This window comes from Protopterus annectens, chromosome 9.part0 (genome assembly GCF_019279795.1).
Source record: "Protopterus annectens isolate FY-2018-M chromosome 9.part0, PAN1.0, whole genome shotgun sequence".
Lineage (NCBI taxonomy): Eukaryota > Metazoa > Chordata > Ceratodontiformes > Protopteridae > Protopterus > Protopterus annectens.
In genome coordinates, this window is record NC_056743.1 from 1283469574 (window position 1) to 1283495280 (window position 25707).

At 40.6% G+C, this 25707-nt stretch overlaps 1 protein-coding gene across 1 annotated transcript in view; it reads right to left on the minus strand.

Moving 5' to 3' along the window:
• Positions 1-25707, minus strand: part of POLD2 (DNA polymerase delta 2, accessory subunit) — an 818333-nt gene that overhangs the window by 779529 nt on the left and 13097 nt on the right. The window contains exon 3 of the mRNA XM_044084220.1: positions 25292-25413. Within this exon, the coding sequence (XP_043940155.1) occupies positions 25292-25413 (122 nt within the window). The remainder of the gene's footprint in view (positions 1-25291; positions 25414-25707) is intronic.

Sequence of the window (25707 nt, forward strand, 5' to 3'; positions counted from 1 at the left end):
AGGTTTGTCTGAGCAACTGCCCTATTAGAAACCCAGGACTAGTTCCGGACCTGCAGGAATCTTTTGACAGGGTAGGAGGGTGGGATGTCAAGAATGAATGAAGATCGACAACGCAGGTGGAATATTATGGTGAGAACACAACTTTTTTATCTGATGCTGTCAATCTTCACTCAATCTTGACTGTTGGGACAGAGTCTCTAGCTACTTTATGCCATGGGAGACCCTAAGGAAGGATATTCCTGAGCACCATAGTCCCAAAGGATGCTCTTCCCCTGGAGACCATATCCAATACGTAATGAGTGATAAAGGTATGGGAGGTAGCCCAAGTTGTCGCTGCACAAATGTCATCCAAAGAGGCTCTGGAATGAAAGGCTACTGAAGTGGAAACTGATCTGGTAGAATGAGCCCTAACTTTTGTTGATATGTTCAGCTTATTTTAGTTGTAAATAAAGGTGATGCAATCTCTCAACCATTTCGATAGAGTAACTTTAGAAACTGGTTTGCCCAGTCGAGTACCTGAAAAGGATAGGAACAATTGGTCCAATTTTCTAAATGATTTAGTTCTATCTAGATAAAAACATAATTGTCTATGTACATCCAACAAATGCAAACAATATTCTTCCTTGTTTGTAAAATTTGGAAAGAAAACTGGTAGATTTAGAGACTGATTAATATTGGAGTCTGATACTACTTTTGGCAGAAAAGAGGGGTTAGTTCTAAGTGATACTCTCTCTTTGTGAAAAATGATATCTGGATGTTTCCCACACAAAGCCTGCAATTTTGATATTCTACTAGTTGATGTGATAGCTATCAGGAATAGAGTTTTCCAAGATAAATATTTGACATCACAGGTGGCTGCTGGCTCAAAGGGCTGATGAGCCAAACTTTATAAGACTAACATTCAATTCCAAGGCTTAATGGGCTCCCTAAAAGGTGGTTTCAAATGTAGAATGCCCTTTAGAAAGGTTTTGCAAAGGTGATGAGACATCAAAGAAAGATAATTGAAATCATTATGAAAATTTGAAATAGCAGCTAAATGAACTCTAATAGTAGAAACAGTGGCTCCCAATTGGAATAAGGTTGATAAATATTCTAATACTTTATCAATCGAGGTTGAAAAGGAGTCAATTTCTTTTTCCTGAAACCAAAACCCAAATCTGTTCCATTTCCTAAGGTAAAGTTTCCAGGTGGATAGTTTATGAGAACCCAGAAGTATCTTTTGTACTAGGAAAGATAGATTATTTTGCCTGGCAATTACTGGAAGTAGAGGAACCAAGCTGTCAGCTTGAGATTTTGTAGTTTGGGATGGACCAGTCCCTGTCGGTGAGACAACAGATCTGGAGTTGGCTCCAGAGTCCATGGGTGGTGAACTAGGTGAGGCCAGAGAAAAGGGAACCAGAAATGATGGAGCCAATAAGATGCAATGAGGATCACTTTGCTTCTTAACTGTTGGGCTTTCTTCAAAAATTGGGGAATTAGGGGATTGGTGGAAAGGCATAAAGTAGTCCTGAGGGCCAATCGTGTAGGACAGCATCTCTCGGGGACTCCCCCCAAGGAGGGATTAAAGCAAAGTAGCTGCTGCATTTGTGGTTTATGGGAGATGCAAACAGATCACAGCAAGGCTGACCCCATCGACGAAAGATCTTTGACACTACATTGGGATTGAGAGAACACTCATGAGGCAGGAGTATGCATCTGCTCAGTTTGTCTGCAATCATGTTGGAATTCCCTAGAATGTGCATTGCTATCAGAAAGCAGTTGGAGGTGATTGCCCATTACCAAACTCTTAGGGCTTCCTAACATAAAGTGCTGGATTTGATTCTCCTGTTTGTTGATGCACCAGACCACTGACATGTTGTCTGACTGAATAGCAATTGTCCCCGAAAGGGGGGGGGCAGATTGAAATGCTTTCAACGCTAAGAGCACTGCCCTCAGTTCTGGGACATTGATATGCAAATTGTCCTCTTGAGGAGACCAAGTGCCTTGGACTGTCTTTCCCTGAACCCCCCCCCCATTAGAGAGGCATCCGTGGTCACTACGGCCTTGGGCAAAGAGGGTGAAAAGGGGTGGCTCCATAACTCCTATTCTGGCTTCATCCACCAATATAAATCCTGCTTGCATCAGTCAGTTATGCAGATTGGGTGGGACACCGGATGTGTTAACAGAGACCACTGTGACGCCAGGAGCCACTGAAGCAGCCTCATGTGGTACCTTGACAGAAGAGCTAGGGTGATTGTTGCTGCCATGGACCCATGAAGTTGTAAGATTAGATGAGCCAGAACTTTGTCTTGAGACAGTATCACTTGAAGTTGTGACCTCAACCTTAACAATCTGTGGAGTGGCAGAGCAGCCATGAAGGATTTTGTATTTAGTGTTGCTCTGATAAATTCTGTGTCTTCTGTGGGGGACAGTATTGACTTTTCCCTGTTTATTGAGATGCCTAAGAACTCTGCAAGCCTTAGAAAGGAATCTAAGGCAGAAAGCAGTATATGCCTGTTGGGGGCAGTGAGGAGTCAGTCATCTAAATATGGAAACACAAGGAATCCCTGTAGCCTTATGTGAGCTGCTACCACTGCCATGCATTTGGTGAACACCCTGGGACCTGTGGTGAGACCAAAGGGCAGTGCTCAAAACTGATAATAACTGGTTCCCAGCCAGAAGTGGAGGTATCTTCTGGAGCACTTGTCCATTTTTATGTGGTAATATGCATCCTGAAGATCTATGCAGCACATCCAATCATCTTTCTCCAGAAAAGGAAAGATAGACTGAACCGTGACCATCCATAATTTTGTCTGTTGAGCAAACTTGTTCAGAATACTGAGGTCTAGGATTGGTCTCCAGTCTCCTGCCAAAAAAGAATCTTGAGTAAAATCTAGATCCTATTTTGTCTGGTGGAACTGTTTGGATGACTCTTTTTTGAAGCAGCTTTTGAACTTCTAGTGCTGCTGTATCCCTCTGACTGGGTGGAACATCAGGGATTCGCCTTTGTGGTCTGGGATAAAGAGTGAAGGGAATACGGTAACCTCTGGTAATTATTATTTGCACCCAGGAATCCAAAGTTATTGTGTGCCAGGCTAAATGGTGCAGAGAGAATCTTCACCTGACTGCCTCCAGAGGTAAGCAATCAGGTTGCTGCTTAGGAGCACTGGTAGGGTTGAACAGAGAAAGAATCTCTGGAACCCTGGTTACACGGGCCATGGGAGGGGCGTCTTCTCGATGAGTTATTCTCTTTGCCCTAGGGAGAATACCCACCACGTGCATCCTGAAAAAGCCCTTGGTACTTTCTGAACCACATCTTTCCTCTCCTCTGATTCCTTGAGTAAGGTCATTGAGGAGTGGAAAAATGCACACCTACAGCAGAAAGGGTCTTTCTGTCCTTCTCACACCTGGCTAATGTGTCTCTGACTTTTGGGCCAAACAATGAGGTAGCATCAGCAAGAGCATTGACAAAGGAAGACATGAAAGGGTCTACAAAGTGACATAAGTTCATCCAGGCATGATGCCTAGTGGCAACGCTTGTACCAGTTGCCCGGGCTGTCCCTTCGGCTGTATGTGCGATAAGCTGCATGGACAAGTTGGAGATCGATTCTAGGGTGTTAAGCTGGGAGTCAACCTAATCATGTACTTCATCAGACACTGCTCCTGCCAAGGTCCCCTAAAGCTCAGTTATCAGGTCACTGAACTTGCGTGAAATATGCCAAAAAATTCAATGACCATATGGCAAAGGTCATTGAAGCATAGACCCGCTTCCTGAATCTGTCCATCATCCAAGACTCTCAGTTTGAAGGATGGATAGCAGGACTCTTCTCGGCAAGTTCCTTTTTTTGTGGCAGCTGCTACCACCATAGCATCTACCACTAAACCTTTAGACTAGTGGGGTTGATCTTCAGGTGTGGAGAGAATTTTGCCCAGTTTCTGGGGAATTGGCTCTATAGTGTCAGGAGCCTTCCACGCATGCTGCACAATGAGTTTGGCTCTATAGTGTCAGGAGCCTTCCACGCATGCTGCACAATGAGTTTGACCAATTCATCGACATGTGAGGTCACCCAAGAAGTAGAAGGTCAGGCACAAAAGGCCTGCAAGAAAACAGATTCCTTGGAGGAAGGGTTTGTAGACTTCCAATCACCCTTCTTTGTTAAGATTTCCAGGATGTTCCAGGTCTTCAGGGGGTGACTGGGGTACCCTTCCCCTTCATCATAATCTGTATCCTCAGTGACAAATTCTTCCAGAAAAACTATGTGCTTCCTCTTGCATGATCTCTTACAGGGTGGTTCCTCAGGGTGAAGGTCTGAGGAGGACTTGGAAGCGACGTTACCCTGCAGCAGGGTGGTTTGCTGCTCTTGTGCCTGCTGCCCTGATGTAGCAGATTGTAACAGCTACAAGCCAGATGATATATAGATGTGACACTCTAACGGGGATAGTGCCAACTGCAAACCTGCTGAGGAGAGAGCTCTCTCCATAATCTGGAAGGCAGGCCCACACAAAGAGGGATGGGAGCCTGGAAATGAGAAAGACAACTTCTGAGCCGGGGTCACACCCCACTCAGACGAGCCCATCTCCAGAGAAGGAGCCGCTAGAGGACTCTGAACTATCAAAGCACCAGGAACCATAGACAGCACCATGGAAAACATCAGAGCAAAGCTATGGATCCTGGAGTCAGCAGCCAAGTCACGGTCCCATGGGTGGATCGGCTCCAACAGAGCCGCTGACCACAGAGTTGGTTCTGGAACCAAGGTGAGGTCCACCATCGGTACAGAAGCAGTTAGCACCAGGAGCGCTGAAGTTGAGGGCTCCAAAACCTGCGGAGAGGCTGAAGGAGGAAGATAAGTGGGAGTCCTTGGAGATTAAACCTCGGCTCCAGATGGGAGAGAGATCCTAGACAGGGCAGGGAGACCTCTGGCCACTAACAGATAATCCACTAATCTGATTACATCAAGCTCTGAAAGGCTCCTGGTGGAATGGATGGACATCCCCAAGGGTAATTCTGGACACTCAGTAAAGGGACTCAATTGTTGACCAAAGAAGGGGTCAATAGATGGGGAGTACCTAGTCCAGAGTATAGATTTGACATTCGGCACCAATGATTTGTTTTTCTGGGGGGGGGGAGTGACCGGTTTGACTGGTTTAGCTATTGTTGCTGCCAAGAGGCTCATAGGCTCTGATGATGGGGCCGGTACCAAGGTGAATTTCTTAGGTTCAATAGTTGTTGGCACCGTGGGGGAAGTTACAAGCTTCGGTGCCAAAATGCTACCAGGTGTCGATTTTAAAATCTTAGGTTTTGGTTCTGAGGTATGGGTTGGTACCTGGCCCTTAGAAGTTTAGATTCTTGAGATTTAGGAGACACTGGAATGGAGTGGTTCCTCTTTTTTTAATCTTTTTTAGGTGACTTAGATGTCTCCATATCAGACAAAGCATCACTAAAAGGGCATTTTAACAGCCCCTTCAGGATCAATTTGTTGTGCCTTTCTGCAAGCACTTCAAGCACTGAAACCCTTGCAGAGCTCACATGGCAGTTGAATCTCTAAATGTGGCACCCCCACACAATACACACAAGAAAGACTGCCATCCGAATTGGGCATCTTTCTGCCACACTCCTCGCACTGCTTGAAACCAGTAGTTCCTTTATGCTTTTCTGCCATCTTTCAAATTTGTAATGAGAAAGCACATGCACAAACACAAACTTACTCACACACACACAAAGAGTAAAAGAAAAACAGAGGAAAGAAAATATATATCTTTTTTTGTTAAGGAAAGATCATACCAACAAAGGTAGTTAAAGAAAATACCCACAAAGGGTGAAAGGGGGAAAGGGGAATACCAACAATGATATTTAAAGAATTACCAGAGGTAAGAGCAAAGGGAAGGGCCTATACCAACTATGGTAGGACAATTATTTACCGATAAGGTAAAAGGGGAAGAAACAGCACTCGCACTCAAAAAACTAGAGCAGTAACAAAAAAAATATTAAGTAAGGAACAAGTTTAGAGCTAAAGAGACAAAATTTGTATGCATATGTGTGTGTGTGTGTGTGTGTGTGTGTGTGTGTGTGTGTGTGTGTGTGTGTGTGTGTGTGTGTGTATATATATATATATATATATATATATATATATATATATATGTATATATATATATATATTTATAAAAAGTTAGCACTTAGCTGAGAGCATGGCTGACACGTCCTAAATTCTATACAGCCAACGAGATCTAAGGGGAAGGGAAGAGAGGCACTATGGGTAGCCTTAACTTGAGTGTTTCTGGCTGGCGCAAACATGATATAACAGCTAAGTCAGTTCCAAGGACTGAACAGAGACACAACAGTCAAGAATGAATGATGATGGGCAACATCAGCTCTATTATTTATGAATTGTGCAATGTCTGTGACAATATCTGAGGTTGATATGTTCTCTATCCTGCATCTGATATGCACTGTCGATGGCATCTATGAATCTGACTTTTTTCCTTATATTGTCATTATATGTTACATTTAAAGTAGTTCAGCCCAGAAAATGACTACAATATAACTACTACTGTTTATATAACTGATTTTTTGCATATCTTTCCAGAAAAATATATACTGGCAAATATTGTTTTAGTTAAAACATCTGACTATTCGAGTGCAATTGTAATTTGCAGTTATCAATGACTTACAGCTGCTTCTGTTCTCCTATTACTTGCATGATAAGCACTACGATAATGGACACATATTCATGCATTCAATATAATATGAGATATAGAGTAAGAATGAAAGATGGCCTCAAGCAGGTAGAGCACTGTTATCTGAATAAAACTTTCACACCATTTTCTGCAATAAACATCCAAGACTTACTATTTCAGATTTGCTGCTGAACTGTCTATCATAATTCAGTACGTTTTTTTTTTTTTTTTTAGCAGAATGTAAGCAGTTATCCTTGGAAAAAAATCACTTACTTGCAGCTCTTCTTCAGACATAAACTAATGTATAAACAGCATTATAATTTAACAAACGCTGTTATAAGCTGGAAAATTCCCATGAGGCACCTATGACTGACAATGGTTATGACAATCACAGCACATTAAGTGACTCTCAGGACTGGGAACATAACATTCAGCAGTGTCTTTCCACATAAAAAGAATATAGTGTTTGATTAGAAACCAGAACATCTGTCTTGACATATTTGCTTTTAGCCATCCACTAACAGTGAGATCTCTAGTTTTGTTTCTACCAGTCCCAAAAAATGGAGATGCCACAAAAATAGATAAATGCAAAAAAAAGAAGTTATGTACTTACCATAACATTCCATGTGAGTTGTTTATCTCGTCTTCATTCTTACAGATGGGTTCGGAGCCGATCCTTGGCTTGAGGTCTTCAGACAGCTCGAGGCCATGTCCCTATCCCATGATGCACCTTGAGTTACCTCAGATTTTGTTTGCTGCCTCTAATAATACAATATGCCATTCTGTCACTTTTTAAGGTAAAAACAGTAGGAAGACAAAACAACCATGATAAAACTAGAATCTTGATCCTCGAAAAACCTGGAGGGGGTAGGAGGGTGGGAAGTAAGAATGAAGGCGAGATGAACAACTCACATGGAATGTTATGGAATGTTATGGTAAGTACATAACTTCTTTATGTGAAGTTGTTCTAGCTCACCATTCATTCTTACAGATGGGTAGTGTCCCAAACACCATCTCTCTCAGGTGGCTCACGGGAGTATGTTTCTCAGGACAGTAGAACCAAAGGAGGCCCTATCCCTGGAGGCTCTATCGACTTTGTAATGAGTGATAAAAGTATGAGCCTTTGACCAAGTGGCTGCTGCACAAATATTGTCTGTTGGTGGCCTACCTGAAAAGGCAGAAGATGTGGACACAGCTCTGGTAGAATGAGCCTTAATTTTGTGTTGTAGAGGTAAATTGGCAGCTGAGTAAGTGAAAGTGATGCAATCAGATAACCATTTTGATACGGTTGTTTTTGCCACAGGCATACCTTTTCTTGAATATGAAAAGGAAACAAAAAGTTGTTCAGATCTTCTGAATTCTTTGGTTCTATCCAGGTAAAATCTGAGCTGTCTGTGAACATCAAGCTTGTGCAGCATATACTCCAAATTGTTGGTGTGTTTAGGGAAAAACACTGGTAAATCTATAATTTGATTAAGGTTAGCTTCAGTACAAACTTTAGGTAAGAATGAAGGATTTGTTCACAGCGAAACTCTGTCAGCATGAAAAACCAAATACGGAGGTTTTATGGACAAGGCTTGTAGTTCTGAGACTCTTTGAGCAGACATGATGGCTACTAAAAAGATAGTCTTCCAAGACAAAAATTTAAAATTGCATGAAAAAGCTGGCTCAAAAGGTTGGAGAATAATGTGTGAGAGCATAAAATTTAGGTTCCAGGGGGTATAAGGGGATTTAACTTGTGGTCTAAGGTGGAAACTCCCTTTGAGAAAGGCTTTGGATAGCTTGTGTGACATTATGTTAAATCCTTCAGTACCAAGATGAAAATTAGAGATGGCATCAAACTGTACACAAATTGTAGCTGCTGCTGCTCCTTTGTTGAAAAGCATAGTCAAAAATTCTAATATAGAGGAAATAGAGGTTTGGTAAGGGTCAATGTTATTCTGAGAAGCCCATATGGAAAAGCACTTCCATTTGCTGAGGTACAACTTCCTAGTAGAGGATTTATGAGAAGATATTAAGATATGTTACATTTCATTTGAGAGGTTATGGAACCTGGCTATGTTGGGAATTGGAGCAGCCAAGCTGTCAATTTTAGGGACTGAAGGGAAGAATGAAGAGCCCCCTAAGAGTGCATCAGAAGGTCCGGAACTGGGTCCAAAATCCATGGCTCTTCCAACAGATGAGGTCGGAGGAAGGGGAACCAAATCTGACGAGGCCAATGAGGGACTATTAGAATGATGGTCCTTCCCAGGGCTTTGGCTTTCTGTAATACTTTGGGTATCTGGGGAATTGGTGGGAATGCATAAAGGAGACCCGGAGGCCAATCGTGTATGAGTCTGTCCCTTAGGGAATCTCTTAGAGGGGAATCAGGGCAAAGTAGCTTCTGCATTTTGTGTTCATGGGGGATGCAAAGAGATTGCAGCAAGGCTGGCCCCATTTGTGGAATATTCTTTCTGCTATTTCTTTTTTGAGGGACCACTCATGCGGCAACAAAATTGCCCTGCTCAATTTGCCTGCAATCACGTTGGATTTCCCCAGGATGTGCATTGCTATCAGAAAGCGCTGGGTGGATGTAGCCCACTGACATACTCTTAGGGCCTCTCAGCAAAGGGGATAGGACCTGGTTCCTCCTCATTTGTTTAAGTACCAGACCATCAACATGTTGTCTGTCTGAATCGCAATTGTTCCCAGGGGGAGAGAGTCCTGAAAGTACTGCAATGGCAAGAGTACCACTCTCATCTCCAGGACATTGATATGCAGATGTGTCTCTTGTTTGGTCCATGTGCCTTGGACTGTTCTTCCCTGAAAATGCCCCCTCACCCGATCAGGGAAGCATCCATGGTCTCCGTGGCTGATGGTGAGGGTAGAATAAAAGGACGACCTATCGTTACTTGCAGAGAGGTCAACCACCACTGAAGATCCTTTTTGCATGTGGTTGTTAGAATAATGAGATGTGACATTGGGAGCTCTTGATAAGACCATTGCATGAACAGAAGCCATTGAAGAATCTGCATGTGCATATGACCCAACTGAATCGCTATTATTACAGCTGCCATCGTTCCCAACAACTTTAGCACTTCTGAGGCTGGCACCTTGTCTCTGGATATGACATTCTGAATTTCCTGATGCAGTACTGATATCCTTTCAGATGGAAGTGTTAAAGTGGTGGTGGTGGTGTCCAATTCTGCTCCAATAAAAACTATATGTTGCGATGGCAACAAGGCAGAGTTTATGGTAATGCCCAGATATTTGCAAAGAGTAAGTGTGGTGTCCCTGGCTTGTATCAGTTGATGCCTGGTGGTGGCAGTGAGGAGCCAATCATCTAAGTACAGAAACACCTGGAATCCCAAATGCCTCAGGTGAGCCTTGACCACTGCCATACATTTGGTGAACACTCTGGGGGCTGTAATGAGACCAAAGGGCAGGGCTCAAAACTGGTAATGATTGGCTCCCAGCCAGAAGCGCAGATGATCCCTGGATGGTCTGGCCATTTTTATGTGGTAGTATGCCTCCTGGAGATCTATCAAGCACATCAAATTGTCTTTCCCTAAGAAGGGAAGTATCGACTGTAGCGTGACCATCTGGAATTTCTCCTTCTTGACAGATCTGTTTAGCCTGCTGAGGTCCAAAATAGGTCTCCAGTCCTCTGTCTTTTTTGGAACTAAAGGAATCTTGAGTAAGTTCCGGATCCTATCTGGTCTGCTGGGACTGGTTGGATAACTCTTTTTTCTAGCAACATCTGGACCTCTACTGTTGCTTGTTCCCTGTAACTGGGTGGAACTTCCGGGATTTTTGTTTTCAACAGGGGGGGGGGGAGTGGCGAAGGGAATACAATATCCACTGTAAACTATGCTTTGTACCCAGTTGTCATTTGTTATTTTTAGCTAGGCATCTGGATACAAAGATAAGCGACCCCCGACTGCCTCCAGAGTAGGGCAGTCGGGCCTCCTTTCAGGAGCACTGGTTGGGGTTCCCAAAGAACTGGTCTCTGTCACCCTGGTTTTGAGGACCCCATCTGCCACAAGAGTGGCGTCTTCCATTATTGCCCCCTCCTCTGCCCCTGGAGGGGGGGTTCACTACGTGTGTCCAGAAAGGCTCCTTGGGCTTTTCAAAACCACATCTTTCCTCCCTTTTGACCTTTGAGGTAGGGTCTAGTAGGGGTGGAAAAATGGATTGTGATGGTAGACAGAATCTTTCCTTCCTGCTCACACCTGGTCAAAGTTTCCTTAACTTTGGGCCCAAAAAGAGACGAGCCATCAAAAGGGGTGTTGACAAAAGGATGACCTAAAGGGCTCCACAAAGGAACATAAGTGCATCCAGGAGTGTCTCCTGAGAGCAATTCCTGTACCCACTGCCCTGCTCATTCCATCAGCTGCATATGAGATCAGACGCATAGAAGAGTTCACTATGGAATTAAGGGTAGCAAGCTGGGACGCAACCTTGTCTGAAGCTCCCTCAGCTACTGTACCCTGTAGAGTATCTCCCAGCTCTTTTAGGAGATCTATTTGCAGTCTTGTGAAATGTGTAAGGTAGTTCAGCGAACACATGGCAAAAGTTGATGAAATATACATGCACTTCCTGTACCTATCCATGACCCTAGAGTCTCTGTTAGGAGGATGTATAGAGGAAGAAGTTTCTGACATCTCCTTTTTGGTGGCTGCCACCACCACAGTGGCATCAACAGGCACTTCATAGTGAGGAAGGTCTTATCATGAGGGGTAAAAATAAATGTATTGGGGTTCCTAGGGACAGACTGCATGGTGTCCGTAGACTCCCACGCCCTTCGTGAGACCAGCTCCATAAGCTCAACGAAGGGTGTAGACATCCAGGAGGTGAAGGACTGAGACCCAAAAGCTTTCAGGAGGACTGACTCATCTTTAGTAGGGTTGGTGGGCTTCCAGCCACCCCTCTGCTTAAGGATTTCCAATATATCTGCAAATTAGATATCTTCAGAGGGGGACTGTGGGGACCCTTCTGATTCATCTAAGTCAGTGTCAGATGTGAGAGACTCCCTTGGAGTGTCTAGATGCTTCCTCTTGCAAATTCTCTTCCTGGGAACCTCATCAGTGGGAGCTTCTGGTGAGGTCTCAGAAGAGCAGGGACCACCCAATGGGGCTTCCTGAAGCTTAGGGTCTCTACACGTCAAAGGAATCTGTGATGCAGAAGTAGACACTAGTGCTTTTGGGGAAGGGGTAGTTGGTCTTAAAGTTGTGGATGTCCTGGGGGACATTACTCTCCTCATGGCCTCAAAAACACCCCTTCTCCAGTGAGAAGGAACCACTGGCTCTGAAGAAATAGATGATTCCCTCAGCACCGGAACAGTGGGCTCTGAACCAGAGGTAGGAGCTGAGCTCATCCAAGCCGAAGCCCCAAGAGGTAAAGTCAGAACCGACAGGTCAGTCTGACTATCCTCACTGGACCTGACCAGCACGTGTCGGCTCGTAGACTCCTCAGTGGGAACCAAGGAAGTCTGAGTAATTGGATCCGATGACACTGGAGCAGGTGTCATTTCCGAAGGCTCCACAATCATAAGACCAACTCCTCCGGCTCTGACAGACCGGTGATGGCTTGGAGGAGGAAAAGAAGTAGATGGAGGAACAGTTTTCGGTTCCAAAACCACTTGGGTTGGAACCGATAAAAATTTTGCAAACGCCGGTGCCTGTAACAACTTCTGTTCCACACAATTCACATCCAAATCAGATAGGCTTATGGAGGAGTAAGATGAATGGATGAATGGATAGAAGGTGTTACCGACTGTAGGATTGGTGACTTCAATACTGCGAAGACCGGTTCCAGGACTGGGGATTGGCTCCGAAAAGATAAGACACTCGGCTCCAAAGGCTGTGGAGCTGACAGTGAAGGTTTTTTTGATTTTGTCGAATCTGCTGATGAAGCCTTAGAGGACTTGGAAGATTTGGGAGATTGACTAGTCTTATCATGGTCACCCAAAGCTTCTTGAAAGGATGATTTTAATAGCCCTCTGTCAATTAACTTTCTTTTTCTTTCATGAAGTACACGGCTACAAAAGGAATGGCAGATGGAGCAACTCTCTTGCAAGTGCAAAGCACCCAAACAATAAACACAATTAACAAGACCATCAGTCACAAACATCTTTTGTCCACACTTTGGACATTTTTTAAACCTAGACTTGGGTTGTTTCTCCATATCCTGGTCAGCCATGACAAATATTTAAATGCACACAAGAAAAACTTGTATTAAAGTTATTATCAAAAATACACACACACATGCAAATGTTCAACAAATTCAAACCACACTATAGAAGTTAAATAGCAAGCAGCCCTTAAAAAAACAAATGGGCTCTAGAAAGTTAAATATGAACTAACTATCTTTTGGTATAAACAGACTCTAAAGACTTTAAATGTCTGCTAAAACACATTTCTAAACTATTAAATCTTATTCTAATCTATAAAAAGGCACACCAAAAAAGGGAAGAGAGATACTAAAGGCCTTTATAAATGACGGCCAAAAGGATTACAAGTAACTATCACTATTAAAACTAACACTACTTTAACAAGGTACTAAAGTTACAAAGGTATAAAGGTGAAAAATAGACATTTTTTCTTGAAAAAATATTATACTGGCCCGAACTGTGAGAAAACCTCCGATTTGTTGTAGCAGCAAGCTAGATCTGAGGTAACTCAAGGTGCATCATGGGATATGGACTTGGCCTTGAGCTGTCTGAAGACCTTGAGCTTTGTAGTTGGCTGACACGGAGCCAAAGATCGGCTTCTAACCCATCTGTAAGAATGAACGGCGAGATAGAACAACTTCACATTCCTTATTTCTAACCACAGCAGCACATGGATAGTACTACTGGTACTTAAACAAGGAAGTAAACTTCTATCAGCTTTTAAAACCAGAACATCACCAGTTAACATTGGTTCTTGATATCTACAAACATTGAAATAAAATAGACAAGGGGAAGGGAGAGAACATTGGCTTGAAGAGGATATACTCTGTTCATATTATACATTGCTACTTATCCCCAAACCCAGTAGGAGTGTAACACAATAGTATATAAACTAGGATCTGAAAAACTGTAGGCAGTGGGGTGTTAGACATGCTGGAAATCCTCTTGAGTCTATTAGACATTTTCACTTCTGGTTAAGAAGCAGGATTTGGTACATTAGGCTCAGCATCTGTTTTTGTCAGACTGTTTAATTTATTTATAATGCTGTGATCAGGAGTTTCCTAAAACAACTAATACCATCTTCCTTTGGTCTCAGGTATAATAACAATATTGGCAGGGAAGGTAACCAGTGCATGGAACTCACTCCCCTTCATTGTAATCATGGACTTAAATTCACTCAATATAGCCTTATAACACTTCAATATTACTTGAAAGAAACAGTCTGTTATTTTTTTCAAGTATTGATCAATGTGTCTTCTAGCTCTGCCATTATCAAATTCAGCAGTTAAGATATAGGACAATACGGGTCTATTATACCTCCAAATATGTTTTTTCACAGTTAACATTTCACATGTCTTAAAAGCATTTACTTTCATAGTGCTACAATTCTTATTATTTGCATGATTTAGCTTGCCTTGTAAAATCAAGATAAAGCAAGTCCACAGTAGAATTCATTTTTTTTTGTCTAGTAGCACTTCAGCAGGCAACAATCAGGCTGGGACTCATAAATGTCTAGCACAGTGCACAGCACAAAGTAGTATGGATAGTAGCCCTACAGAGGGTGTGGGTGATTCCAAGATACAGAACGTGAAGCTACACAGTGGCCGAATTGCATGCTAATGAATGCATAATGACATCTAAAGCCCTATGTAAATGAGCCAAATAGAAGATACAAAGAAAGGAAGCCAAACTCCAGACTGATTGAGAGATATATAAAAAGGCAGCACTGTATGGCAGTACTTGGCCTTTCTGAATGCCAAGATTCATGGTGTACATAAGAGCAGTCATATTTGACAAAGCAGCAACACTAGTACAGTAGCACATACTGATAGCAGCATGGAAGCTAATGCTTGCAATTGTTTGTGCAGGAGCTATCTGAGCCAATGAAACACGTATTACCATTGTCTTGTACTGTATGCAGTGCTGTACAGGTATGCTTAACAGTACTTTTTTTTTCGCAGCTGCAGTATATGATACATATGAAAATGTTAAACCTGACAGATTCCTTTCAGTAAGTTTAACATGTATGTTAAAATATTTTGGGATCATATTTAAGCGAAAGAACTTGATTTGTATATTTACAATGTTGCTAATCTTGGAATAAAATTAAGTTGGATGCTAAACCTGGAATAAAATTAAGTTGGCTCTAAAGAGAAGGTCAAATTAAAATATTTTATTGCTGTCTAGGATTTGAGTAATTAAAATGAACATGTTTTCTAATTTTTTTAAAATACACGGATCAATACAAAATATTCCAAGCTGCTATATACAGTTGCCAAAACACCCATAAATCTCTTGCTTTAAACTAATTGCAGCTAAAGTAATGGGGCTTTAAAATGCCTGATTTCATTATTATTATCTGACAGTCAGATCAGTAACAGTTTAAAATGTGTAACTGTTTTTGTTAACGTTTTAACTATTTAAAACTGCTGATTTTATATTTAGTAGAAAGGATAGTGTTCCACTTCAGGTTCAGTTCTGTGCAAGTGAAATTCAGAATCTTGGCTTTAGTCCTGTTCTGTTTTATTTTTATTCCTCCACATTTTACATAAAATTTGATTGTATACATTGATTGACATAATTAAAAACTTTCAATAATTTTCAGTGACCAACTAAAAAAAAATCACTGATCTCCCAAACATAAAGACAATACCATGAACTCTCCCTCTAATGATCTTATCCCCCCTTTTATCCCCCTCTATTTCAAACTAATTAAGACAACAGACCTCCAACCACTCGTTGAATAACTCCCTCTAAATACCCCATTAGGCATAAACAATCTATATTTTGGTCCATATACCACTGCAGAGAGTTTTTGTCAGTTCTGCTTTTAAATATCTACAACATGTACCCCACATAAAACAGTATGCCAAATATCTGGAAATTAGTCTTAGTTAAACTCTTTCCAAAGCAAGCCAAACTTACTAACACATCACATTTATGTCCATTCTCCATCTTACCCACTTTAGGTAGAATACTTGAAAAATTAATATGCACTCAACTAATCAATTATAAACATCAGTATAGGCTACTGTCTCACAAATATCATGGCTTCTTGACAGAACATAGCACTATGACACCAGTCTGGATACATACAAGTAAAGTACTACTTAATATGGACAAAGACCTTCTTGCAGATACAATCGTTTTTTTTTTCACCTCCTGCGCAGGCAACCATTATCTCGTTTTAGTAATCCCATTCAACACAAGGTCTACCTAGCCCTCCTAATCTCCCCAGACTTGTTCCACCAGGGTTGTGGCTAACTAGAATCATTACGGCATCCTGGGACCACATATCATCCTTACTGTCATGGAGGTTGTAATGACCTACCATCATTCCCCCCTTCCATATGTTCACCATTATGTCTGAAGGCTAATCCTTTCTATGGACCATGCCTCTCCAAAGGGAATACCTAGATGAATGCCCCTTGCCCATTTCTCCTTGTCACTGACATGCCTCAGACACCTGAGCAGCTAATCGAACCTGGGTTTTCTGGGCCATAGTCAGGGCTTTATCCCTCTTGCCATGATGATGACTTACAGGTGCAATCTTTATTGAACAAACCAACACCTTTGACTTTGAACATTTCTAATTCATATTCCACATACATACAACGCTTGCATTAGATTGTAAAAAAAAAAAAACTACCAGGGGATGGAACATACTAGACATTGTTTGTGTTCCCAAAGAAATTACTGTAACTTCAAGTCAAGTTTTACCACCACTGATGTGCAGTGACCATGGGGTTATAAAGGTTTAATTTGTTGCTAGATAATTCTGCCAAAATGAAATCTAAATCAATGCACAGAAGGTTAATTACAGATTATATGGAAGCAAAACAGACACTGTGTAAAACTAACTGGAGTGAAGTGTTCAGTGGAAAAACTACAGATGGAATATGGACATTTTGAAAAAGAAATTGAGTGCAAAAAATCAAAAAAAAATGTTTAACATCAGGGTCTAGGCAGACACCATCAGGGGGATATACTTCCATAAGAACAAGATATCTGATTAAAGTGAGAGACAAAAAATATAAGAAATGGAAGAGAGGTAGAACTACAACTTTGAAAACTGAAATGAACAAGCTGGACAAACAAATTAAGCATAGTGTGAGACAAAATCAAGAAAATTTTGAAGAAAATTTATATAAAGATATTGAGCATAATAGGAAATCTTGTTATAGATACATAAGATGTGGAAGGAGTAAAGACACACAAATTGATAAACTGTGTGCACATTCTAAAATTTATTCAGAGACACCATAGATTATAGATATATTTACAAAATATTATGCAAAACAGTCTGGCTCCACAAAAGGGTGATACATTGTCTGAGTGACATCCAGTTAACTACAGATACTGGAATCAAATTAGATTAAATTAAAAAAGAACTGTGCAAACGTGATCCAAACAAAGCACAGGGAGGAGCCAGAATTAATAACAATGACCTAAGAGAACTTCAGCGAGAACTTACAGTACCATTATATCTATTATTCACTAGGTCATATAAATATGGGGAGAGTCCACAATATTGGAGACATGCACTTATTAAACCTGTTTTTAAGGGAAAGGGGAGTAGGACAAACCCAGAGTCATACAGACCTTTAAGTCTACTTTCATGTTGTGGAAAAATAATGGAGAAGGTAATATTGGATAAGTTATTGTCAGAAATGGATAGGTTGCGACTTGAAACCATATATCAGCATGCATATGTTGAAAACAGATCTACTACCACCTCTAACATGATGTTCTATAACAATATAATAACAGCTAAAAAATGAAAAATTGTGCTGTGATGTAATTTATATAGATTTAACTTCAGCATTTGACAGGGTCATACACAAAACACTTATCAATAAATTAGTACAACTAGGTATTGATGCACCCTTGATAAGATGGGCAGCTGCATGGCTAACAAATAGGTCATGACAAGTATCATACAGCAACTGGACAAGTGAAATCCTTGGTTACAGTCAGGGTGTCCCACAGGGCTCTGTCCTAGGCCCTTACTTGTTTAGATTGTATCTTTCAGACCTAACTTTTTCATCTGAGGTGTTCTACAGTCTATTTGCAGACAACCTGAAATTGGGTAAACTGATTACTTGTGTTACAGATAAGGCATGTCTGCAAAATAACTTGACTAAATTGACCATTTGAGCACAGGAGAATAATATGCTGATAAATACATCAAAAACTAAGCATAAGAGATTTGGGAGGTATAAATTGAAAGATGAATATTTAATATATCACATAGTGATTGAAATTGTAGACTGATTTAAAGACCTGGGTATATGGGTACATTCAGCTATGAGATTTTCTAATCAAGTCAACCAATTGGCTAATGATAGTTATAGAACTATAGGTTGTATAAAAATATTTATAAAGTCTAGGAAATCAAAAATAATGAAGTCATTGTTTGTTAGCTACATTAGACCCAAATTTGAGTATGGAATAACAATATGGAAACCCTATAAAAAACAAGCATGAATAAACTGGAAAGAGTACAGCGGAAATAGGCCAAGGACATCCATGGATGTGAAAATTTAAGTTATTATGAAAGACTAAAATATCTGAACTTGTACAGTGTCTCTCACATATATCTAAGAGATCTTATTCAGGTATACAGGACATTTAGAGAGACAGCTACCTCTGGGAATGTTTGGGGGTATCAAAGAGAATCATCAGACAACCTATATAGAAGATTCTATAGGAATGAGAATTGTACTAATTGGTTCTTTGGCAGGCTAGCAGATCCATGGAACAGACTACCTAATTACATTAAAGCAAGTACTAGTTTTGATATTTTTAAGAACAGCCTGGACACTTATTATGGGAACAAGTGTTGTGGTATATTCGCACGCTAGAAGGGCATTAATGCCCGTGCTTGAAATATCTGTATGTATATTTATATATATATATATATATATATATATATATATATATATATATATATATATATGTTAGGGGCAGACTTCAGCCTAGAATCAAGCCTCTGGTTCCATAACTACTCTAATCAAAACATCTCAGTAAAAATCAGAGCTTCTACTTTGAATAAAGCTCCAGTAATCACTAGGATCAATAGTAGAGCTATTACTTGTTCTGTTGTTATCAACAAACTTTCCAGTGAGCTGACTCAGCTACTAGTCCTGCAATATGCAGATGTAAGGTTCTGTTTCATTCTAGCAATTCCCCCTCCAACCCTGAGCACTGATTACAAGCCTTCTAACTAACAAGACACTATCTGACAATACTTCTAACTAACAAGACACTCTCTCTTAAATCTTCCAAAATGGAATGCATGATTCTCTTAAATCTTCCAAAATGGAATGCATGATTCTCTTAAATCTTCCAAAATGGAATGCATGCTGCCTCTAAAATTAATGAAAACACTAATCATTTCAAACAAGAAATGTAGAGTTATCACTCTGTCTCCAAGATGAGAACATCCCATTCAGACACAAAACAGATCTTTCAGTTTCCTCTCAGATATCTAAATACTGTACATGGATTTATTTAGCCCTTTAAATCCTAAACTCTCTCCAAAAATATTTTCTTATAATCTGATATGTTAAAACCACAATGGACCTCTACCTGAAACACCCACAGCCGAGCTTCAATGTACCTAGCATGGGTTTTTTAGTCTAGGTTTAAAGCTCTGTGAATCTCTTCCACTTCATCTTAAAGAAATTACATAATATTCAACATTCTAGAATGAATTAAAATCCTACCTATCAAACCAATGCAAATACAAGTGCCATCAATCAAATCACATATTATAAAACATTCTGTACCTCCACCATTAACATATTCTCTCATATAAGTACCACCTGACAGTAGATTATGTCTAATACTTTCCACACCCTACTTTTCATTCCAACTACTTTCACATCATACCACATTTTTCCACCCTTCCTACTTTTTCCTTTCATCTTCCCCTCTATTTCTTCCCTGTTTCCTGTACATAATGTGTATATATATATATATATATATATATATATATATATATGACTTCCCTTCATAATTTCGAAATACTGAAATCCCGAATTTCAGTATTTCAAAATTATAACACCGAAGCCTTGAAATCCCGAAACACCAGAAGAGTGAAATTCAAAATCCCGAAGTACGGAGATTTTGAATTAGCGCTTCTGGTGTTGCAGTGTGTGAATTGATAGGTATATGTGCATGGTAAATATGTATGAGTGTGTTGGTTAGGGGCTTTAGTGTATGTTAGTGTGTGTTTTGGCTGTGATGTGTGTGTGCAAGGGGCTGTAAAATGTGTGGGTGTGAGTTACCTTTGTGTGTGTGATTGTGCGATCTCAGAGTTAGTATATATAAGTAGGGGGGGTGGGGGGTGCAGCCCCCCACATGAGCGGTACAGGGGGGCTTGCCCCCCTGCTTGTCTGTAGTGTAGGATTGTATGATTGTGGTGGGAGATTGTGTGTATGTGTATGTGTGTGGCATATTCATAGTGTAGGTTTGCGATTTTAAATTTCGTGGTTATGGGGTTTTGGGATTTAGAGCTTTCGGCTATAGAATTCGGCTATAGAATTTCAAAATACTGAAATTCGGGACTTCAGTATTTCGGGATTCTATAGTGAACCCCTATATATAATATATAATATATATATATATATATATATATATATATATATATATATATATATACACATATATTTATATATAGAGCTATATATATATATATATATATATATATATATATATATATATATATATATATATATATATATATATATATATATATATATATATACACATATATACAGCTCTCTCTCTCTCTCTCTCTATATATATATATATATATATATATATGTATATATATATATATATATATGGGATCTGTACAGATCCCCGAATGCACTTTTCACCGAAGTATAAATTACCGAGCATAGTTAACCGAACGTGCTTTTCACCGAAACAGCACGTTTGGATAAGTATGCACGTTTTGTCAGTCGTACTATGGTGTGGATAAGGGAAAATTCCCTTTTCCCCACTGTAGTGCGACCTTGGAGTGAGAATATTAAAGTAGATGGGGATGTGCACATGGGGGGGGGTAGCAGATTTAATGTTGTTGTTTTTTTTTTTAAACATACTTTACCGTAAGCACTTTTTTGGCGAAAGCGCTTTCGGTGAAGTATGTTTGGTGATAATGAATTTGGGCTTTTGATCTTTCAATCAAAAGTCCTAGATCCATATATATATATATATATATATATATATATATGTATATATATATATATATATATATATATGTATGTATATATCGATATATATATATATATATATATATATATATATATATATATATATATATATATATATATATATATATATATATATATATATATATATATATATATATATGCGTGTGTGTAAGCAATATACTCATTATGCTGTTCAGGAGTCCAGAAGGATTACATAACTGTAATCCATTAGCTGCTTGAGGTATCCCTCCTTGATCTGCAGATCCTCAAATTCAGATGTTCCCACAATTAATAGAATAGAACACTCAGAGTCACAGAGAAAACAGATTATTCCAGTATAGAATACTGAATAGAACTACTGCCAAGGGGAAATGTTGTTTTATATCCTACTTCTAATAACTGCCCCAATTTCACATAAAATAAAATGGCAGAACTAACTCCTGTAGATAGCTAAACCAGTGTAGCTCCTATTTTTGTGATGAAATCTGCACCCCCTTCTCAGTGCTCTCTGAGATCTGACAGAGTAACAGCACCAAGCTGAGAACCATTCCCAATCCCACCCCAATTGGATAAGAGTTGTCAGAACGCATTGGTTTCCTATCCCCTAGCTGTCCCTTTAGCAGCCAGAATTCCTAACTGAGCCCGAGCCTGCTAAGTCCAGAAGCATTATTAACAATAATATTTTTGAAGTCACCCCGTTCACATGAACAGTTTCAGATAATTTTCTCGTATGTCACATAGGGTTGCCACCTTTTCATAATGCCCAAAGTGGGACATTTTTGGTACAAACGTCAGATTTTGCAAGCCAAAACCTACCCGTGGCCAGTACAAATGATAGAACGTCACTTCTTTGCCTAAATAAAAGCTTATTCTTGTAGCATTTTAGTTGCTTATTATGTTTCTTATAACATTTAGGTGTTTCAGATACAGAATAACTGTTGTATGCAACTATTACATAAAATATAGGAAATAATTTTGTCCTAAAATCTCAGGACATTTACCATTTTTACAATTTTTTTGCAGGACACAAATGCCCAAAGAGGGACTGTCCCTCGCAAAGTGGGACAGGTGGTAACCCAACATTTTTTTCACTCGTCACATATTTTCTTGAAAAACAGCTATTTGTACACAAATAGCCAGCCCACTTTGCAGAGCACGCTGGGGACAAGCGCACTAATGTTCGTAGGTTAATGTTGTGTTTTATGACATTACACGTTACAGTTTTGTGGAGGAACGGTAGTTGAGAATATATTACGATTTCCCCGTTGCAGGCTCCTGGGTGGTAGACTTCATAACAGTTATTCACTTTATTGTTGTACGTGAGGAAGGCGACGTTCTGTGAAACTCTTGTTGTCCGACCAGCATTCCATGTCCCCTGCTCAGTATATACTCTTTTTAATCTTGTATCCAGCTTTCATTAAAACCTAACAATTACCATCATTTTATAAGTTCATACGGTTCATACTGTTCATACGTCAGTACTAGGCTAATGGCCCTGGAGCCTTTACAAGCCTAGCCCATAGGATTACCCTGGCATCATGCCACCCGACCTTAGTTCCCAGTGCTTCTGTCGAGTAAAGCCACTGGAGTGATACCCGGGGTGAATATTCTATTTCCCATCCACTCATCAAGATTTCTCTTGAAGAGGGCCAGTGAGGTGCTCTGCTTGAAATGTATGGGAAGTCTACTCCATAGCATGGGCAGTCTTTGGGTTATGAACCTGTCTGTCCAGCACGTTCTGTTGATTGTGGTAATGAGGCTGATATCTCTGGAGCATGTAGTCGGACAGACTGGGATTTCTTCAGATGCAGTATTTCTAACAGAGCTGGGTCAGACATGGCTTTGTAAGTCAAGAAGAGATTGCCTCTAAGTAGGCAATATGAGACAGAATAGTTGGAGTTTGAGTCTGTCCATACAGTACAAGTGTTTAAGGCCTAAGATCCTCTTTGTGAGGTACTTTTGTGGTCTCTCCAGTTGTTGCAGGTAGCTAAGGAGGTACATGCCAACTGGGGCATTGTACTCTATGATTGGCCTAATGAGGGAAGAGTAGAGGGAGACAATGACCTCTTTCTTCCTGGATGCAAAACCCTTAGTAATGAGATGTGCCACATAGGACTTTCTGACCACAATGGCAATGTGGTGGTCAAAAGAGAGGTTGCTGTCAACTTGTGTTCCCAGACCTCTTATAACGCCTTCTGTGTTCAGTGAACTACCATCAATGTGGTAATTCATGGGAACCTGTTTTTCCCCAAAGGGGATGACAGCACAGTTTTTGGCATTGAGCTTAAGGCCATGGTTCTGACACCAGTCGGTCTCAGTGAGGCCTTTCTGTAGGATGTCAACATCACTTGGGGAGTTAATAAGAGCTCCCAACTTGCAATTATCTGCAAACTTTGTCAGCCAGAGTGCCTTCGTGTTGGCCGTGACATCAGAGAAGTAGATACCAAACAGGAGAGGACCCAGGACTGAACCCTGTGGGACTCCACTCATGACTGGTCAGTAGTTTGTCTTGGGAGTTAGCTACTTTCACACTGTGGGTTCTACCTGTTAGCCAGTTTGCAACCCACCTAGTGATATAAGGATTGATGCCTAGCTTAGGGAGTTTTTATATAATTCTTGAGTGGGGAATGGTATCAAAGGCCTTGGCCAGATTAAGGTAGGCTGTAAGAACCACCTTGTCTTCATCCACAGCTCTGGTGACTGACTCAAAGAAGTCGACCAAATTGTGCAGGTATGATCTACCCTTCACAAAACTAAACTGTGTGGGATCCAGAGTTTGGAGATTCCCTATATCCTTGTTTATTAGGTCCATTATGATGCGTTCCATAGCTTTGCATAGCAGACTTGTCAGGCTAATGGAGCAATAGTTCCCTGGGTCTGTAGTTGTTCCTCCTTTGTGGAGAGGGATGATTGTAGCAGTGTGCCATTCAGTAGGGACAAAGCCTGAGGTGAGGTGGTGACTTGACAGCCAGAGATATTCTCAGGTCCCATAGAAGTTGTACTCTTGGCCTTGGACAGTGTTGTTTTAACCTGTGCAGCAGTAATACTGGGTGTCTGGCAATCAACTGGTATTGTGATTGGCCTTTTGGGGGGGGTTAAAGTTGGCACTGAATCTGTCGGCCAGTATATTGGCAATATCTGTTGGCTTGGTATAGGAGGTACCGTTGTGCAGTAGCTCTACAGCACTGAGGAAAATATTCCATGTTGTGCAGCTTATAAAACAAAAGTATGTCATCTAGGTTCAAGGAAGCCATTGTTCCACTGTATTCAGCATTCATCACACCCATCATTAAGTATAATGCTCCCTTTGGTATGTACCTAACCAGATATATCAAACAACTGGAACATCCACAGAAGTTCCTCACTAAAAGAATACAGGGCATAAATATGTCCTATGCAGACCACCTCAAGGCCCTATCCCCTGTATTCTGTCTCCTACAGGCTGAGAGGAGATAAATTCCTGGCACACAAAGCATTGTCAGACCCCACCCCGATGACCTCCTGCATATCCACAAAACAAACAGCACCACAATTACCCACTCCAAAGACTCAAGCTTTGCTGGTCATATAAACAGGACCTACTGGAGAGATAGGCAGGTATCAGAGAGACTACCCCTACTCTGGAACAGGCTTCCCATGTGAAACAGAGTTCCTCCCTAACCCAAACTCAACTGTAACTTGAACTGGATAGGGAACAGGAGACTCATCCCTGGTCTCGCACCTAGGCTTCTAATGGACATTGGTAGCCTGTAAATGGTTAGTCTCTCAGGCTCCTACTGGTAAATGCTTCATCTCACAAGCCCTCACCTACACTTATCAAGGGTATCAGAAATTTGGTACGCATGGCTTAAAAAGGAACCTGTGATCATTAGCCTTGTAAACATCTATGAACCTATATGAGGGGCTATAACCGAACTAATCGCACAGCCCTTGCAAAAACCACACACAGCAAATATATACTCTGATAGATGTTCTTTTAACTAGAATAATCAAGTTATTTAACAGTGAATGCAAATAATGGCACAAGAATACTACCTGGCACCTCCTCATGATGGGGACACAATCACTTTTAGGGACAGGTACTGAAACGAAATATGCAAAGTATTAAACTATGCTTTACAAAACAAAACCACTTCCTTCCAGAATGAAACAGATCATGGGGTTAAGTTTGTTTTTTTACATTTTTCAAAAGCAAACAGTGGGCATACACAGCAACCTCCGAACAAATATGTGCCACCACAACAGTCACAGCAGTGTTACTTACCTCCTCACTTATTTCACGGAGGATGGATGGCTGGAGCTCCATATGTTTGAAAATAGTCCCCACAACACAACAGATCTCCCCTACTTGCAACTCACAAAGCGTCTTTACTGGAATATCATTTCCTAAACAAAAGGGCAAAAAAATATATATATATATATATATATATATATATATATATGGGTCTACTACTAATTACCGACACGACGATTCCCCGACGGAAAATTCACCGACGCCAGATGACCGACACCACAAAAACCCGACAACGCAAAACACCGAACACCATTACACCGACACACGGAACGTAAACAACACGCGACACTACATAGCATACACACTAGCCCTGACCCAAACCCTAACCCTAAGGTCCGACACTATCGCACACTTCACCTACCTGCACCCTAACCCTAACTCACTTA